Source organism: Lissotriton vulgaris, chromosome 4_1 (genome assembly GCF_964263255.1).
Source record: "Lissotriton vulgaris chromosome 4_1, aLisVul1.2, whole genome shotgun sequence".
Taxonomy (NCBI): domain Eukaryota; kingdom Metazoa; phylum Chordata; class Amphibia; order Caudata; family Salamandridae; genus Lissotriton; species Lissotriton vulgaris.
In genome coordinates this window covers 1851253004-1851273591 of record NC_141691.1, presented here as the reverse complement: position 1 = coordinate 1851273591, position 20588 = coordinate 1851253004, and the positions used below count along the sequence as shown (strand labels likewise).

General features: G+C 47.3%; 1 protein-coding gene across 1 annotated transcript in view; it reads left to right on the top strand.

Moving 5' to 3' along the window:
- Positions 1–20588, top strand: part of DSCC1 (DNA replication and sister chromatid cohesion 1) — a 169854-nt gene that overhangs the window by 39009 nt on the left and 110257 nt on the right. The window contains exon 3 of the mRNA XM_086966161.1: positions 2029–2163. Within this exon, the coding sequence (XP_086822287.1) occupies positions 2029–2163 (135 nt within the window). The remainder of the gene's footprint in view (positions 1–2028; positions 2164–20588) is intronic.

Here is a 20588-nt window from a genome sequence, read left to right as displayed (position 1 = left end):
CCTAGGCACTGTCCCCAGCCTAGCCGCTGAGGAGCGAAGCCACCTGGCTGGGGTATACCAGGCAAATTTAGATCGCAGGGGTAGAGGACCTATTCCATGGAGAGACTTGAAAACGAGGCAGAGGGCCTTAAATTGTACCCTCTGTCTCACCGGGAGCCAATGAAGTTTTGCCAGGGCTGCCGGCGCATGTGCTCTCCTAGGAAGCACCAGTACCAACCTAGCGGCCGCTGATTGCATTCTTTGAAGCCTATCCAACAAGAAGCCAGGGGACTCCAATAGTAGGGCATTACAATAATCTACACCTTGGAATTGTATGGCACTGTATGGTGTGGGGTGGAATTGGACGGTACTGTCAAGTGAAATTATGCGGCATGGAGTGGATTTGAGTGTAGTGTTGTGGCGTTGTGTGGAGTGGAGTTGAATTGTGTGGCATATGAGATAAAGATGGGCGGCAGAGGCATGGCTTTGCACGCATACCAACTATACTCCTATACAAGCATATATCACAAGCATTGATCGCATGCACAGCTCCATGGATAAAGCCAGCTCGGAAGCTACAAGTCCATTCTAACCTGTTGTTTTTCTTTCAGTTTCATTGCTTGTCACTGGTGCGGGAACAATTTTCAGAGTGGGGATGCTGGCATCAATGTTACATCACGGACGTTATAGGGATTGTGAAAAGGGAAGCGTCACGAAAAGAATGAGTATAGCAAATAAGCCAGGTTTATTCACCAGGACCTTGGCAGTGGAGCACACACTGTCTCAAATATATTACTAAAGCATGGTGTGGGAGAGCATGGTCATTTACAGACCGCACTTTTTCCATTGAAATGGTAAAAAACATCACACTGACCTGCATTTACTGAGAAACCTAAATAGCGCGCCAACGATAATGTGTGGAAATGTTTCAGCAAATATTTCATTTGCACATTGCCAAGTGCCTCGATTTGTTTAAATTCTATTATTTGATTTCATCACACTTCAGAAAAACAAAATATGCAGAATTACATTTGTGCTTTCCTAACTGCTGAAATATTTTAGAAATACTTGCACAGTTCATTTACAGATATAGCAATGTTTTTGTGTTTATAAACGTTATTAAAGAATTGACACGCTGTTGCTTTTTCTTTCACACTCCACTCTGTGTCCCAGCAATATTGTCACATAGTTTGCTTCACATAATACTCTAACTTTGCAGTCAGAGAAAGAAAAGTAAGAACCATTCTTCATGTTAAAAGGATAAACCGCAATTTGACAGTAGACCTATTTGACCTCTGTCTTTGAAGACACAGCAAATGGGACCAGATTAAAACAAAATGTAAAGGCATCTTTAACGGTCATTTACCTTCTGAACTGCAACATGTTTATTTTGGGGTGCTGCAGCACAACTAGGACCCCTACTTCCAACACCCATGTTGCTAGTACCATGTAAAAGTGTTATAGGACCGATTTTGTAAGGACCTGCGAGAACACATCACATGTATCGATTAGGCAGCATTTGCAAGCTATGAAACAGAATTGATTTACAGTGCACTGGAAGCTAAGATATATATGTAGACAGTCTTATGGGGATCTGGTGTTCCCACCTAAACATCTGAAAACATAAACTGTACAGCTTGTCAGAACCTGAGACTTTGAAAGATCATGTTAGATCAGGGAACGGCAATTAAAAGTAAATTAAAAAAAGGTACAAATGCAAGCTGAGATTGGCCACCAACCTTCACACATAACTACCTAGCTACAGCCTTCACGGTTGCACTAAACTGCACGCATGAGTCTCCAAAGCAGCCGTATTGTGGGATGTTAATGCTGCATACCTTCCTAGCTGCATACCTTCCTGGCTGTAAAGGATTTGTAAACAAGAGGAGAATAGGTTTCTGCATTTAAGTAGTAGTATGTATGGTAGATTGTTGGATGGGCTGCGTTGTTTTGTTTTCATTATGTTTACGCCTTGAATTCTTAATGTTAAATTCTGTCAGTGAAGTGTTTAAAGAAATGGTATTCATTCATGTATACTTTTAAAATCAGATTTCAGGTTTCTCCAACCATTATTGGGAATTAAGAAGATGCAGACCCAAAGTAAAGAAGTTAAAAAAGCTTCTGGTGGAAAATACCTACGAAGGCCCAGATGTGGAACGTAACAGAGATTCTGCGGGTGTCACGGTAATGCTCCTGGTGCATGTGCAAGTTCTCTCGTGGTCATCCGCACTCTTACTTTATGGTCACGTTCTTATTTCGTCTTGAAAATGCTTCTGGGGTTCTTTTCTCAGGATCTTGTTGCACTTATGTGGCTAGTAAGGAAATCAAGATTTCCCACACACCATGCTAATCTGTTCTTTTGGGACCTGTCTTTGGCCAGTCTTAGGCGGATCTTCAGGGGTTTTCATTGGGTGAGAGATTCAACCCATATTCTTTACCCGCTGTTCCAATGAATTATGAAGGGAAAACATTGCTACCTCGCTCATTACAGGCCTATCGGTGAGACCTAGCTGTATTAATGAGCACTAATAGAAAATAGTAAAAATTACATTGTTTCCAACAGTGCAGTTGTTTGCCAAAGGCTACCTCAAGCTTCTGCTGCAGATAAAAATCTTTTGTATTGTATTGTATATTTGTATAGCGCTTTACTGTCACCCCAAGGGCATCCTGGCGCTTGAGATCACTGTCAGCAACAGAACCAACATCTTAAACTGCCCTAGGGAACAAGTGGGTCTTCAACGTTTTGTACTGGAAGCTGTGAAAAAGGGGTCTTGAACATTTTCTACAACTCCCTGGGTGTGCACCAAAGGCAGTTTTGCTCCTGAAGGAAGTATGAAAGGCCTACTGGCAATTTCAGGTCCATGGTTTTTGTCAAGATTTCTGGCCAATGCGACATGCAGATGACTAGTCAGACGGTTATGATCTTTGCTTATATTTCAGCCTGTTAAATTACCTTCATAGAGAGTGGCCGGTGTTGAACTGTAAAAGTTTTTTTTACACGAGTAAAGGAAATCGATGGTGCACATAACTATGGTGTTACGTGGCTCTGCCAACTGTACAACAATTGTTGCTCCGCTATTTTAAAACACAGTTGATCTGACTTGAGATATTCATAAGCACTGATGTGGCATCTTGGATCATTTTAACAGATGGAATTGTTTTTTCAAAATCTCCAATTTCTTTGAGAATGAAATTCTTTGAACTGAGCGGGCAGCTGCCCTATCCGGTTTAGTTTTAGCATCACCCTTTGTTCCCCCATTGAACGCAGCCTCTCCAAGACCACTGAAGACCTCAGTATGTTAGACTCAGCTAGTCCTATGGTGCACACACCGTGTATACTCGAATACCGTAAAGGTGGTCAAATCCCTCTTTTCAGGCAATGGGGACATGTGATTGGCAAGGAGTGATTATCAAGCAGGTGCTCAGACTTATCTTGATTATTCCTGCAGGGAGCGTCTACGTAACCACAAACTGAAAAGTTGCTTTAATCTCTTTTGACTGGGGATCATGACAAGACCCACTAAGCCAAATAAGCGTGACCAGAGTTTGAGGAAGAGTTGGAGTGATCCAGTGATGAGCTGTAGTTTGTGAATCACTTAAAGAATGATGGCACAGCTGCAGAGGGAATGCCGAAGACTACAGGAGGACATCCCCAGGGGGGAAATCAGAAGGCCTCTTTGATCTGTAATGTGAGGTGGTCACTGCAAGAATGGATCTGAGAAGGCACACTAAAGAGCGCAGCTGACAGCGGATTAATATGATTAGGGAACTGATATCCCACTAAAAGGCCCCAGGAACAGCATACATCTAGTAGGCCCCTGGTGCGAGGAGCAATGGGAACAGAGAACCTGGCTACCAAGGGCACACACCAGCTGACCAAAGATATCTGGAAAGCTCTCCGGCACAGCATTTTCAAATGCTATCTTTAGGTCCAAGACTGTGTCGGTGAATGAGAGGTTCTGATTATTGGTCTTTAAATATAACGAATGACCCCACATAACCATTGTGTGTGCCGTTTGGGATTGATCTCTCAGCTTGCATAAGTTAAGACTGCATTACCGGCAAAAGAAATAAACCACAGTTATTTGAAGCTGTAGACAATCAGGTGTCTGCACCATTTTGGAGTTTGTAAGCCCTAGAGTGCTTTGTTTAAATACAAATCAAGGGGTGATTTTTTAAGAATGCTCGGAGAAGAATAAATATATGGCTGCTGGAGCAATCTTTCAAAAAATATGCAAAGAGTTGCAGGCGACATTTCCTTCGTTGGGCGGCCAGCAGTCTGAGTGGCCTCCATCTTAGAGCGCCTCTTCCGCCGTGTACCACCCGCATCGACAGAACGCGAGGGGGCTTTCACACCGTGCAGGCCCCGGATTACGAGCCGTGTTTCCTTTGTTGGCTCTAACTGATGTTTCTCCTGGCTATGGAGTCGCCCCCCCCCCCTCCGTTGTGAGCTAACTGCAGGGGTGGTGATGGCGCCTGCCTACCGAACCGAAGAGGCGGATGCTCCCATATCCCCAGTACCTGCTGCCCTGCCTATTCTCGAGCTGGAGGGTGCTCTGGTGGCGTCGCTGCGCACTGCTACCCGGCCGATGCTGGGGAAAGACCTGAATTATGGCGACATCCTGATAGCCCTTGCAGACCTAAGGGCGACATGGCGACGAAACGCCCGAGAGCTGGAGCGAAAGATTGAAGGAGCGGTTCCTTACAAGGAACGACTGCGGCTGGCTGGCCCCCTACTACCTCTTATTCCTCCCGCGGTGGATACAATGTTGCGACATGAGAATACTGTGGAACGTTCTGTCCCTGGCTACAGTGTCGAGTGTTCCCTTATTGACGAAGCTGCAGTTACAAAGTCTCCTTCCACTCCGAAAACTGAGACTTTGCCTCTGCCAGTGCTGCCATGGTCTTTTCTACATTGCTGGAGTGTGTGCCGTCCTGCGGTAAAAAGAGCGTTCGTCATCTTGAGCATGGTGATGGTCGGTGATTGGGAACACTCATTTCTTCTCCCCCTGCTTCTTCTATGCCGAGAGCGGCCATCTTGCTCCTTTGTTCTGCCTGCAGTGCACTCGCAGCGACGGCCAGGCTTGGGAGGGTTTCAACGTTCAGGCCAGGGCTGATGTTGTCTCTCTCGCTGATTTTGCCTGATCGACTGGCTGTGACCCGAACTAGAACACTTGCCGATATTTTGGTTGTGTTGCATATGTGTAATTCCCTATTTCAGAATGCAATTGCTATTACTTGCCATGGTCTTTTTCATTTCGGGTTGCACTTGATGTATCTGATTCTTGTCCCTTCCTAACGGGGTGGATGTATTTGCGGGCTGGGGGTCCGGGGATATTTGTTACTTTTGGTGGTCTCGAACTTTGTTTCTGTTCGGCTGGGGGGGACTCGGGTTGGAACACTATCTTGATATACGCAGGGGCTCTATTTGGAATATCCCTCCTCATTAGTGACAATGACTTTTGTATTCGCTCTGACATAGTTGATGTGTTGTAGGTCTTGTGCGGGTAGTGGAGTCCGGGACTCAGAAATTATGGCCCTCCTCCGGGGTTAGGTATTTCGTGGGAGTTTTAGATTAGATTTCTCTTTTCTTGCTCCCTATATCCTAGGTGTCGATATATCTTTTTCTTTCCTTCTTTCTCTCTTTCTCTATTCTATATTTCGGGTTTATGGGGCGACAGACGCGCTGCGGGGGGGGGGGGGGTAGGCCGTAGCCTTCGCATGCGTGTAGGGTGGGGGTTGGGGGATGGGTTTTCGTTTCGTTTCTGTTTCTATGGTGCCTTGTTTTTTCTTTTTAATTTATTTATTCTTTCTTTCTATTTTGGGTCCGTGTCGGTGTTGCTGGCGGGCGGGTGGCGGTAGATCACTGTTAGGGTCTTGGGTCTAATATCCTTGTTGCATACTTTCTGGCCGCCATGCCGCCTGGGGAGATTTGTCATTTGAGTTGCTGGGCAGTGTGTGCCTCTGTCGCTACCGCTATATCACGTCTACATGGACCCTGTTCCTTTCTTTTAGTTTCTATTTCTATTTTCTATTTAAACGCAATAGTTGGACTTTACTAGCTGCTATGAAAACTTGAAAATTAACCGTCATTGCTCCTGAGGCGTGACAGCACGTGATCTACAGTGTAACTGCTGCCTGCTTACAAATTGATATTGCTGTGCTGTTGCGTCACCGTATTGCATGCACCTGTGCTCAACAGTATTTGTGGCCAGCCTGAAGGTTGTGGGCCACTATTTGTACTTTTCTGGATGCACTAATAAAGGTTTTCAAAAATGTATTAAAAAAAAAAAAAAAATATGCAAAGACCCTCGCTTGGTCCTGATGATGGTCAATCAATCAGGATTTATAAAGTGTGGCTAATCACCCAATAGGGTATCCAGGTGCTTGCCGATCCCGGAGGCTAATTTGAACTGTGATGTCTTGAGGGCCATTCGGAATTCCAGAAGTGAGGTGATGGTCTGGAGTTGCCTGGGCAGGCTGTTTGCTGCATTGTGGAAGAAGGAGCGTCCTCCACTTCTGCTTCGGTAGTTGCAGGGAGTATGGGCAAGAGAGAGGGAGTTGGAGCACAGTCTTTTTGACGGTTGGTAGAAGTTCAGGCAGATGTTATTGTGTGCTTGCGTCAGCAGCTTACATTGGCATCTCTACTGTACGGAGAGCCAGTGGAGTTGTCTGCGGTGGTGTGTGATGTGGGTTTATCGGGGAAGGGCGAGTATGAGTCTGGATGAAGCATTCTGTGTAGTCTGAAGTCTCTATAGGAGGTGTGCATCGATTCCTACATAGATATTTCCGTAGACCAGTCGGCTGGTGATAAGGGCCTATGTCAGTGCATCTCATGTGTAGGGGTAGCCACTTGAAGATCTTGCGTAGCATGCGCAGAGTGAGGAAGCAGACGGAGAAGATAGCATTGAGATGTCGTTGCGATGGCATTGTCCTGTGATTTCATGGTGAGCTTGAGTCAGTGATGATTCTGAGGTTTCTGGTGTGGTGGGAAGAAGTGTATGTGGGTCCTAGATTTGAGAAGTTGGCCTGGTATATGATGTCCACTATTCTAGTGGACACCTTGCACCAGTCCGAACGACCCTTATTGATGGTAGGTTATAAAGTCAACCTTATAGAAAGCTATCCTAGTGGTAGCTGTGGAGAGCAGCCTTCAGGCTAAGACTTGGAGACGAGTTAAGCAAGTTGTTTTACAAATTATAAGCTCTTGAATGATCAAATGAAAGCACACCACACAAGGTATATATCAAATATATATGTATTTATTCTAAACACTACCCCTCTGCACTCTTTATGAGGTCAGAGGTAAAAGTACAATACAAGGAACTTAATTAGCATACGATAAGTTGCACAGTATACGTTATGCCCTAGGGGCCTCACAAACCGTATACTAAAACAGTGGTATAAGAACCACGTGAGAGTTAGAAAGCAGGCCTAGAGCCAGTGGAATCGCTGGGGCTGCCTAGAACCACCAAAGGTTAGGATGTAGGAGGCCCACGAGAGATGCTTGCAGTGTCTAAACACAGCCACGGGTTACTATTGACTTTCTATGGAGAACGAACAAGTTGCAAAGTTACAGTTTAAGGGTACTTCTAGATGAACTACGATGGAACCCTTTTACACTAGGACACTTCGAGAGTCAAGACCCACGGGAGCATCGGAGTACTCGTGTTAACTCACCCAGGGAAGCCGGTGCATAGGTGCCTTTTGGTGTTGGGTTTCGTCGTCGATTCCAATGGAGGGCTGCGAAGAAGTGCTGCAGGCGACCAGAGGAAAAGTGTCCGGGTGGATCCAAGGGTGGATCGGAGATGTGAAGAACCTGAAAGCAGAGGAGACCGAGTCCGGGTCACTAGACAGTGACCAGGATGGCGATGGGAAGATGCCAGCCGATGTCTGGTGATTTCAGGTGAGAATGTGAAGCTTGTCTCTTCAGCCACGAGGACCAGGAGGCGTTGATGACGACCTGGAGCTGGATTCGAGCTGTCCCACGAAGGATCTAGTTGACTGCGGTGTCGGTATCCGGATTGGACCCAACAAGCCTTGGGATACGCAATCCACAAAGGATGTCGAGATGGGCTTCTGTGCAGACGAGCAAGGTCTGTGGAACTCCCCCTTTGGAGAGCCTGGAGCAACCAGGAAAGCAAAGTACATCAAGCATTGGTCTTCGTAGGGGCTCACTAGCCAACGGACTAGAAACTGGGGAGACACGTCGAGCTGAAATGCACAAAGCCCATGGGACACTCGTGGAGTGTGGGCCTCTGAGCTTCGGTGCAAAAGGCGCTCGGGCTGGGGCTTCAAGCACCCCAATGCACAACTTCGGGATACCTCAAGAAGTAGGTGTAGGTTGCAAAATGCAGGATGTCCAGGCGTTCCGGTCCCACGTCTCTCGTGTCCGCCACAGGTCTCAGCTTTGCTGGGAGCGCACGTCAGCGTCAGAGGTCTGGAAGTCCTTGTCATGTGCCGCAGATTCTTCTGGATCCGACGGGAGCCTCGAAAATGCAGACCGGCAAAGATGCAGTTGGTGCCTGTTTGATGGAAAAAACTACCTAGGCAGTCATTTAGAAGTTAAACACACATTGCGAAAAGGACCAACACTGAGAGTGAACAGCTTCCAATTAAAAACATAAGTTTATTACAGTCACATAAACAATAGTTAAAAAGTACATTTCATAAAAGGTTGAATTCACATTAATCATAACATAAAAATTCTTGAACATAGAAGAGTGAGTTGTATGTCGACGCGTTTCGGCGACCAGCGCCTTTCTCAAGACAATTTTACAACTATCTGAAAATGAAATGATGTATAGTATTAATTAAATCATTCTTAGTTATTACATTAATATGTTTATTCTATACATTTTATTAAAAAATAACAGAAACATTGTTCAGAAGTCTCAGGTCCTAAATCTGTCCTCAACACAGTTGATAATTTACAAAAATTGTGAAACATAAATTAAAATATCATAACCTCTTTTTGTAGCCTGCTACTGATTTGTATATATTTAAACCACAGTCTGTAGATGTAATGACTGGTGGCTTGTTGATCTCAATATTTTATTCTTCAGGGTTTGAGCATCATTATTGTACAATAAATCATTTATGACAAATGCTAATTTGTAGCAAGGTAAATATATATCAGCCTACTTGTCAGATAAGGAGAGTATTCATCACTTAACATAAACAGTTAATCTTCTATAATTTTTGGAACATTCTGTATAGTATGACAGATGTGGTTAAATATCTAATAGAAAAAGCAGGAACAGGTCTAATTCCATTATGATATTTCATGATCCATTATACAGTCACCATTATATAGCAGTGAAAGGCGATGATCAAAGCTAACATTAGATCTTGAATAGTAAGAATGGATCTAAGGATATAATTAAGAGAAAAGCAGATAAAGGATAGAGTGGAGATAACAGGAAAGAAAAACTGAATCTCATAGGTCTTTCTTCTACATTAAATGATTTTTGTATTTTCTACTAATTATTGTTGGAGTCTTAGTCGGTTATATCACATGGATATTTCTGTTCTTATTAGAGTATATAAAAAACAGAATGATTTTCCTATTTATGAATCTCTATGTATATATCTAGTAGATCTCCTAGTCATTATGATAGGGTATCGCTAACGGATGTCAATCTGTTCATATATCTAATTTATACTTACCACAGATAAGTAAAAACTTCAAAAATAACTGATGATATTGATGTTAAAGCGGTTTCATCTATTATTCTGAACCAGAGCGGATTTGGTACAAGACTAATTCAGTAATGTTGATGACTACAAATAAAAAACACAGTTAGTGTTACAGGTATACATAAATGCAATCCTCTCTAAAGATGGATAATAGAATTGTAAAGAGGGCAACTAACCTATTTTGAAGACTTGTCACTTCTTGTGGTATTGCTACTTAGTTGATAAATAATTCAATCTGTAGTTCTAGGTTTAATAACTGCCTGGATCGTAATGAAAGAATAATCTGTTAGGATATACTTAGATATGGACTATGTCTGATAGTTTACAAGGCTATGCCACAGATAAATGTGCTTAATTGCTCTTCTTACCCAAATGCGAGCTTTAGAAAAGTGTCGCCTCCACACTGTAATTATATGCTAGTTGGGTCTCAGGATCTGAGATACCCACGGTATCTGATAATAGAAACAATTAAAATATGGACATATCAGTACGGAGAATCTGTTTTATTAACTACAAACGACAGGTATTCTTTATGGAGCCCTATTGCATGCTTACCGGGCTTATTATCAATAGGTGACCGTCACTGATAGGGGGTCAGAAGCTGATTAGAAATTTCTGTGTACGTAATGGCCATACATACACTTGCGTCTGATTCCTTAAATGACAAGAGCAATGCTTGTTATAGACTGGGACAGGGCTATATCTAAGACGGAGTCTGGTCTAACAGATAATCTAGCAAGTAATTACTAATAACATACCGTTATTGATGGCTTGTAACTTCTCTGCAAAAAGGCAAGATGAAGTTGGAGCGTGTAAATTCAATAAATACAGCTTTCCAGATTCCTGCAGGGCAACATTAATTCCTAAATTATGGTAAGGCCAGATTATTTCTATTACTGACACGTACTGATCTCTCTCTGCCGATGGCATACCTTTAAATACTGGAGTTGAAGTAGCGTGGAGGCGAACGTCTGCTTCGGGCGTAGTCCCGGGATGAAATGAAAGAGTAGTGCAGCGCGCGCGTATTTATGTGCACATCGCTGCCGCTAATTAGGCTAATCCTGACTTAATTGGTGCTTTAGAACGCGAGGAAAGACTACGATCTACTCGCAAGGGTCAAATGTAAACACGCTGTTGCTATGAAAACTAAACGCACGCCTCACTTTACTTGTGTTAACTAGAACTCGATGACAGACTGAGGTCCACTAAGACGGACTATTGCTGTTTTAACATACTATTAATCTAAATTACTAGATTTAATTTTTATCGCTAGTATGCATCTAAAAAATGAATAAATGAACTGAAATACAAATAAAAAGGATATCAATACTGTAAACAAAAACTATTTTCCTAAGTTATTTGAACGGAGTACAGAAGGGGTTAGTCTTCTGTTCTCCTATAATTTTATATTTAAAAGATTGCATTCTCCCACGGGATTTCACTATTCAATCCCTCACGGAATGTATTGAGAGAAAAAATCCAGAAGACTTCGCGTTTTTTGCGTATTGCCTCACCTCCTTTGTCATCAGCAATGTTAATTTTTTCTAATATGCGCCAAGTAAAATCATTGGGACCATGGCCATGATCTAAGAAATGTTTCACAATGGGTGCAGTCATTTTTTTAGTTTTGACTGCTGAACGATGTTCTGTCAGTCTTGTCTGTATTGCACGTGATGTTTCACCTACATACCCTTGAGAGCATGGACATTTCAAGAGATATATGGTGCCTGTTTGAACAGGTTGGTCACTCTTTGACCACAAGGGAGATTTCTTCCGTCTTCCATTCAATATGGGATGTCGAAGGTCCAAGATATATGTTGCAGAGTTTCGGCCAGGAAATCTAAAGTCCTAGGGACTGGGGTTCTATACTTATAGTAAGTTTAGGGGTTGGACTAACTCTAAGGTCCCTCCTATGGGTGGACCTGGGGAGGGGGTGGTTACACCCCTTCCCCTTTGACCAGTTTCACGCCAGAGCTTGGGCTGAGTGCCCCAGCTACCAGTTTGAACTGGGAAATGCATGGGGCACCTTGTGTGCCCCAAGAAGTGTCTGAAAAGCATTCACCGAATGCAACCCTCCCTGCCCCAATTCACTAAATGCTGTCTGGGGATGTGCCAGCACCTCCCTGGACAGGGCACCTATTGTCCAGGCCTCCCCTGCCGGAGTTTCGTCCAGCAGCAGGAGGGCAGACTCGTGTCTGTGGTAGCAGCATCCATTTTGTGATGCTGGGGCTCTGTTTAACTTTAAGCAGGTTTAACAGTAACTACATGTCTTCGCCCTCTAAAAGGGTGGAATGCTACCCTCACCACCAGAATTGGCGGGAGTAGTATTCCAAAGTGTTTGACTCCTTACACAACATGTTTTGATAAAGCCAAACCAAAGTTCACATTAACCGCGAGGATTATAATGCACTTAAGAGTATATGGTATGGCTATATCATAGGACAGCTTTAAGGAGATGGTTCCGAAAGCTGCAGAGGGGCTTAGCTCATGCTTAAGCACCCTCTCACACAAAACCAAGCACTCTGCCTCCAGGATTGTCAAGGCTGCCATAGGAGTGACTTATAGGTTACTATGTGTCTATATATAAGGTAGATCTAGATATACTATATCTAAGTAAGGGGTGATTACCATCTTACCCAGGCTGTAAGTACAGACCTGTGGTGTCAGTTTGGAAGGCTAACCAGGGGTGGCACAAACATGCTGCAGCCCCTGGTAGGCCTAGGGTGCACCTATGCCCTGGGTACCTAAGGTACCATATACAGGGGCTCACAAGGGTGACCCAGTAACCAGTCTGGTATGTACCTAAAGTACATGGTATAAATTTAGAGAGAGTACAGCTATGGGCCTGATTAGCAGGGCCACAGCCATACTAAAGTCGAAAACCAGCAAAACACCAGGCAAAAAGTGGGGGTTTAGTCAGATTTTCACCTTCCTACATTAGATTTGATGGCCACCAGGATTCGTTCCATGTGTTGCTGCTGTTGTCGAAGATCAGTACTTCTGTCTTGTCTGTGTTCAGCTGCAGGCAGGTGTTCCTCATCCAGTCGACGATGCTGGTCATGCAGCTGTGGAAGTTCTTTCTGGTGGTGGTGGGGTCGTCAGTGAGAGTATGAGTTTGGTGTCTTCTGCGTAAGAAACTATGTTGAGACTGCGGGATCAGACGATGTTGGCCTGCGGGTTCATATACGCGTTGAAGAGCGTGGGGCAGAGGGATGAGCTCTGGGGGACACCAAAGGTGATCTCCTTGGGTTCAAAGGTGGTTCCACTGGGTTCTTCCTTTGAGGAAGGGAGTGATTCATCTGGGCGTATCCCCTTGGATGGCGATGTGGTGGAATCTTTCGATCAGTGTGTGTTGAGATAAGGTGTTGAAGGCTGCCGAGAGCTCAAGGAGGATCAGAGCTGCTGTTTCTCATCTGTCGAGGAGGGTTCGGATGTCATCAGTGGCTGCGATCAGGGTTGTTTTGGTGCTGTGATTGCTGTGCAAGCCGGATTGGGAGGCATTGAGTAGCTGGTTCAGCACCAGGTGTGTCATGAGTTGCGTGTTGATTATCTTTTCAAATGCCTTCACTGAGAATGGGAGCAGGGAGATTGTCCGGTAGTTTTTGTGTTTGCTGGGGTCGGCGGAGGGTTTTTTGAGTAGTGGTCGGACTTTGGAGTGTTTCCAGACGTCGAGAAATAGTTTCCGAGGTTGAAGATTTGGTGCAGGCCCTGGGTTTGTGGGAGCTCCTGAGTGGATGGATTTCATGGTGGAGGTGGTGTCCTGGGTGGTGAGTATGTTCCAGTTGGTCAGTCTTTGGATCGTGTCAGTTGCAGTGGTGGCGTGTCTGTCGAGGAAGCCCATAGGTATGGATTGAGGTTCTAGGTTTTTGTATATGGTTGCGATCTTGTCATGGAAGAAGTAGGCGAGGTTGTCACACAGCTTCTGTGAGAGTGTGATGTTTTTGCTAGCAGCTAGCAGCTGGGTTGGAGAATTCCTTAATGTTGAAAAGTTATTTAGTGTTGTTGGTGCTGGTTTTGATGCGTGTGGCTATGTTTGGCCTTTTTGTTGCGCTCATCAGGTGGTGGTAGAGGGTGAGGAAGGTCTTAAAGGTGTCCTTGCTGGCGTGTCATCCCCGCTCCATCTGTTTTCTGACTTGTTTCGCTGTTCTGGATTCTTCGGTGTACCAGCTGGCCTTTTTGGAGGATTTCTCTGGATGTTGCTCTTGATGAGGACATGCTGTCGGCGCAATTGGTGATCCAGCCGTTGAAATTCTGCACTCCTGTTTGAGGTTGGTGGTTGTAGCGGAGTTGGAGTTGGTAAGGGCGTCCGTCCAGCTGGTCCCTGAGATTTTGTTCTACCTCCGGTGGGGGTCGCTGGTTGTCTTGGGGATGGTGGTGCGGGGGCTGGAGATGCTGAAGTGGATGATGGAGTGATCGGTCCATGTAAGTCCTGTGACGTTGCTGTATTTGACACGGTTGCTGGAGATGAAAATGGGGTCCAACGTGTGTCCTGTGGTGTGTGTAGGGTTGTTGACAATCTAGGTGAATGCGAGGCTGCTTATACTCTCAAGGAGGTGTGCGGTGTTGTCACTGAGGTTGTCGATGTGGACATTTATTTCGCTGAGGAAGATGTAGTCTAAGGCTAGGGGTGCAATGAAGTCTGCGATGATGTTGCCGGAGCTGGAGCGCTGGCCGGAAGGGGGCCCTCTGATGGTTGTCTTGTCCATGTGGAGCTTGAAGTTGAGATGGTCCAGGGTGTGGTGGTGCCCTGTATGCTCTCTTTGTGGATAATAGCTGTTCCTCCTCCTAGCTTGTTGGTGCTTTCCTGGTGAGTGATTTTATATCCAATTTCTGGGGCGTATGAATGGTTGAGCCAGGTCTCGATGAGGAATACTATGTCAGGTGGGAGGGTGGCTTGCATAGTGAGCGTGTGTTGAGAAGGGCGTATGCAAGTTGCTGTTTTTGTACAGGTGGTGTCTGTTGTGTATTTGGGGTGGGGATGGTCAGTGGGCTGGTGTGTGTGCTGTGGCAGGGGAAGGGGCAGTGGGTACAGGTGAAAGGTCATACTGTGGAGTGTTGGTCGGTGCATGGCATCGTTTGTTGTGGCGTCCGGGGTCCCCTTTCAGGGGGGCGGTAGGGGCAGCGGTTGTGGTGATGGGTGCAGTTCAGTTGCAGACCAGCACAGACGGGCTTGCCTTTTACCCGTCTTTGATGCACCAGCGGAGCGGTCCCACTGTGACATGTATTAAATAAGTCCTGCGGTAGGTGAGGCATCTGTTGGCAGGAAGAATGGTGAGTGGGAAATCCCGGGCAGGAAACCCTGGGCATCAGTGGTCTCACTGGATCAGTCTGGAACAATCAGGAGCTGGAGGCCAGGGTAGGTGTCCAGGTGCCTCTTTATGTTCTGTATAAGTCTTAAAAGGGACAGAAACATTGACCAATTTAAAAGTCGGAGAGGTTGAATATTGTCCATGGGTTTTTCCTCTGCATGCTCTGAGGAAAGTATTACAGTTTTTGCTGTAACGTTATGACTGTTTCTTCCTTTCGTTATTGCTTTATTTGTATTAAATATATGTCTGATTGATTTATTGTTTGTTAGATTTGAAGAATGGGGCTACCAATAAGGTTGCAGAAATAGTTTGTATTTTATTTGTAATTTTTATGATTGTTCTTGTATTAACTAGAGTATATAAATATATTCTCTTCTTAAGATTGATTATTATGATGTACTGGAACTATATATGTTTTAATATATTTCTTATACATTCAAGTCTTCTTTGCCCAAGGAGCACCTTGATGTTTTGTAGTTATGCTGTTACCCCGGCCTCTTGTGTTTATCAAAAGATACACCCTCTGGTGTTATTGTGGGTGAACTGTTAGGTATCTCGATGTCAAAGTGAGATTATGCTTCAATTACTTACCGGTAATTGCATTACTCTGAGTCCTACTCCCTCGCTTCCCTTCCTTACGAAATTGAGGCATCCCTGCCTCACCAGACACCCGTACCCACGTGATTTGTCACGTGGGGACTATATATAGCCCCCAGCCCCCTCATACCTCCTGTAATACCATGCAGATCGAAACCATACCAAAAGGTTGGCCTGGACCATCAGGGAGGGAGGGAGGGATGTAAGTAAGGGAAGCGAGGGAGTAGGACTCAGAGTAATGCAATTACCGGTAAGTAATTGAAGCATTACCTCATCGTCCCTCCCTCGCTTCCCTTCCTTACGAAATTGAGATATACAAAGCCAAACAGGACAACCAAAGAAGGTATGCAAAAAACAGGTTTATTAAAAAACACAGAAGACCAGGGGAAAAACCACTATTCAGGAATCATAGTGGAAAGAACCCTGTGTCCAAACACATCAGCACAGTCAACCTCCTGGCCAATCCTGTAATGAGAGGCAAAGGTCAGCGGGGAAGCCCAGGTGGCAGCCCGGCAGATCTCTGAAATGGAAGCCCCTTGGACCTCCGCACAGGAAGCAGCCATGGAGCGAGTGGAACAACCCTGAACCCCCAAAGGAGAAAGGTGCCCCCCCTCTTTGTACGCCAAAGAAATCAGAGAACGAACCCAACGACTCAAGGAAGGAGTAGAAGGACGCAAACCCCTATTCACAGGACCAAAATTAACAAAAAGGGAATCCGAGAGACGGAAAGGAGCGACCCGCTCCAAATAGACCAGGAGAGCCCTCCTAACATCCAAAGAGTGAAGCCGCACCTCAGACTCCGAGGACGGGGAACCAAAAAAGGAAGGAAGAACCAACTCCTGATCCCTGTGCAATTGAGAGTCCACCTTAGGACGAAAGGAAAGAATAGGTCGCAACACGATCCTGTCATCAAAAACCCGACAAAAAGGGTGTTTGGAAGAAAGAGCCCCCAGTTCACTCAGGCGGCGAGCAGATGAAATGGCCACCAAAAAGAAAGTCTTGAAGGACAACAGGCGCAGATCCACAGAAACCAACGGCTCAAAGGGAGATGACATCAAGGCGTCCAAGACCAGAGAAAGATCCCAGGTCGGAAAATGCCGCCGAGGGGCAGGAAGAACGTTACTCAAACCCTTAAAAAGGCGACTGACCAACCCCTCAGAATCCGAGAGATTGCCCCAAGAGCTCCTAAACGCCCTAATCGCAGCCCACTGCAAACGAAGGGAAGACACCTTCAAGCCCAAGGAAGCACCCTCCTGAAGAAACAGCATCACCTCAAACAAAGAAGAGGAAGAGTGGTCCAAACCTTTGACAAGACACCACCGACTGAAAGAACGCCAGTGCCGAAGGTAAGACTTGTTGGTCGAAGCGCGTCTAGCCGCCTGCAGAGTAGAGGTCAAACCAGCCGGAACCCCTCGTCGCAGAAGACCTAGGCGTTCAACCTCCAAGCCGCCAAGCGCATCCGGCCCAGAACATCCTGTTGAAACGCCGGGAAGACCAAAGGGGGAGGAGACAGAGGCAGCAACCACTCCACCTCCGACCTCAACTCCACCAGGAGAGGAAACCAGGAGGCACGAGGCCACGCCGGAGCCACCAGAATCACAGAAGCCCCCGAGGACCGGACCCTCAGCAGGAAGCGGAGAAGAAGGGGGAAAGGAGGAAACGCATACAGAAGCCCGCGGGGCCAAGGGCAAGAGAGAGCATCCACCGCCCAGGCCGACCCCTCCCGACAGCGGGAGACAAACCGGGACACCAAGGCATTTCCCACATCCGCAAAGAGGTCCACCACCGGAACACCCCAACGCAACGTCAGAGCCACAAACAACTCCCGACGAAGGCAGAAATCCACAGACGACGGAATGGCCCTGCTGAGGGCATCCGCCCGGGAATTGGACACCCCCCGAATATGGATCGCCGAGAGAGCCAACAGATGAGATTCCGCCCAAACAAACAACCGCCTCGCCACAAGGGCCAGAGAAGAGGACCTCGTCCCCCCCTGCCTGTTGACGTAAGCCATGGCCGTGACGTTGTCCGTCCTAACCAGGACCACGGAACCCAGCAGAAACTGGGAGAAGGCCAACAGAGCCAAACGGACAGCCTCCAACTCCCTCCAGTTCGATGACATCCTGCTCTGAGCGGGAGACCAGAAGCCCCTGGACTGATGAACCCCCAGCCAGGCCCCCCAACCCGAGAGGCTGGCATCGGTCGTCACCACAACCGGAGCCGGAGGAGAGAGAGAGACACCCTTCAGCAAATGATCCCGAACCAGCCACCAACCCAGAGAAGACCTGATCTGAGGGGAAACCGGGATCGGAGAAGAGAGGGGAAGGCAATGGGGAGACCAATGCGCCAGAACATGAGCCAACAGTGTGTGCAAATGAAATCTGGCCCAAGGAACCGAAACACCGTGGCAGCCATATCCCCCTGAACCTGCAGCCAACGTGCCGCCACCTGCACCGGACCGGACAGCAGAGACAGGATGTGAGACTGAATCTTGACCACCCGAGCCTCGGGCAGAGTGACCACTCCCAAATCTGTCCGAAACCTGGCCCCAATGAAGAGACGATCCTGGGAAGGAACGACTTGCCCAGATTGACAAGAAAGCCGTGCCCCCTCAAAACGGCCAGCACCAAGTCCGTGTGATCGACAGTCAACTGGAAAGAGGGAGCATGAACCAGCCAGTCGTCCAGATAAGGATGTAAAAATATCCCCTGACAGTGGACCAGGGCCACCAAGGGGGCCAAGAGCTTGGTGAAGACCCGAGGGGCGGATTTCAGCCCGAATGGCAAAACCGCAAACTGGAAGTGGAAGCCGCCAACCGCAAAGCGAAGAAACTGCTGATGAGTCCGAGCCACAGGAACGTGAAGGTAGGCGTCCTGTAAATCGATAGACGTCATGAAGTCCCGGACCCCCACCAACGGAATGATGGACTGCAAAGTCACCATCTTGAAGTGAACGGTCCGAACCCAACCATTCACCCTCTTCAGGTCCAGAACCGGCCGGAATCCCCCTGACACCTTCTGGACCAGAAACAAAATGGAATAACATCCCAGACCTCGCTGCGCCAGCGGGACCGGAACGATCGCCTTCTTTGACAGAAGATCCCGAACCCCTTCCAGTAGAGCCTCCCTCTTGGATGGAGACTTGGGGATAGGAGTAAGGATGGTGCCCCAGCCGGGCGGAACGGCGACAAAGTCGATAATATAGCCTCTCCTGACAATAGTCAATGCCCAGCGATCCCTTACATCCAGCTGCCAAGCGTCCAGGAAAGACATCAGCCTCCCGCCCACAGGACCCGAGGGCGAAACACAGTCGACGTCAGGACTTCCTCTTGAAGGTATCCGCCGGAAGCTTGGGACCAGGCAAGGCCGAAGATTTCCTGGGCCTGAAATGGCGTTGACGAGCAGAAAAGTTCCTGGAGGACTGGCGGGAAGACTGAAAAGACGCAGAGGAGGAAGGAGCAGGATTCCAAAAACGGCGAGAACCAGAGGAAGACGCCTTGCCCTTGTAAGGCAGAGCATGCTTACGGTCCTTGAATGCCTTAGTGACCATACTATCCAGCTGGTCACCAAAGAGCAACCTGCCATCAAAGGGAATCTTAAGGAGTGAGGACTTCTCCGAAGAATCAGCCTTCCAGTCACGCATCCATAAGTTCCGACGAGCCAAAACCAAGGAGCCAGAGGTCATGGCCGCAGAGCGAAGAACATCTGAAGAGACGTCAGCCAAGAGCTTAGCCTGCTGCTCCATGTGGACAAGCAAGCCAGAGCAGTCCGACTCCTCCTGAACAGCCGTGGCCAGCTTGCCAAAGTCAGACACCAAAGATTGCGCCGCATACGCCGAGTAGATACCAGCACGTAAAGACAAATTCCCAGCGGAAAAGGCCTTCTTCAGCGCACCATCCACCTTTATATCCGTGGCATCCGAAGGCGAACAATCCTCAGGATTAATAGAAGTGCGCCCAATAAGAGTGGCCAACATGGCATCCACCTTCACAGAGTAAGGAAGAGAGACCTCCCCCTCCTCCAGGGAATAAAGCTTCTGCAAAAAGCGAGGAACAGAGGAGCGCTCAAGGTCCCGCCATTCCCCCGAAATCAAGTCTTTGATGCGACCATGAAAGGGCATAGAGAGTTCAGGAGGCTTAACATATTGGGGAAAAATGTCCTCGGACCCCATGGGAGCAGCAAAAGGAGAAAACCCCAAGTTCTCCCTGATGTGCTGGAGAATAGCAGGCACCTCCTCCCTACGCACAAACTTCCCCGAAGATGTAGAAGGCATGGCAGAGTCCGAAGAAGAAGAAGACGAGTCCTCAGAGGGAGAGTCCACCGGACCCCCCGCAACACGAGAAGACCTGCGTCGTGGCTTAGCACCCCTCGCCTCCAAAGCACGAGACACAGCAGCCTCAATCATGGACTGCACCTCAGAAGCAGACAGGAGGGCAGAAGAATCCACCGGACCCTGGGACCTGGTCCTACGAGCCGGGACAGGCACCTCACCATCCTCATCAGAGGAGGACAAAACCCTCAAGCGCTTCGAAGTCCGTTTAGCCATAGTGAAACTGACAGGGTAGAAAGCCGAGGCAAGCCCTTAAATAATGTGTAACACAGCCCCAGCCGGGAGAAACCCAATAAAATCAAAGGATACACGAGGCAACCAATAAAGAAGCCTCGCAGACAATGAAACCAATCACCAAAAACATTAAAATGTATAAAAAACGACCTCAAACGAGGCCCCTACCGCATAGGAGCATCGGAAACAGCCAGCCGAGAAGCTACAGCACATCCGCCAGCCGCCGCCTCCATTCCGGCCATCCGAACCGGAACCACAGCCCCAGCCACTCAGGGCCGGTGACTCCGTCACCCGGAACCCGACCGTCCAGCCGCCGAGAAGTGCACCGCAAAAACATCAATGCGGTGGGAAAGGCTTGCATACACCACGTCGGCGCCGCCAGACCCAGGATGGCGATAGCAAGTGAGGGAGAAGCCCTCAAGATAGTGAAAATGACCGCAG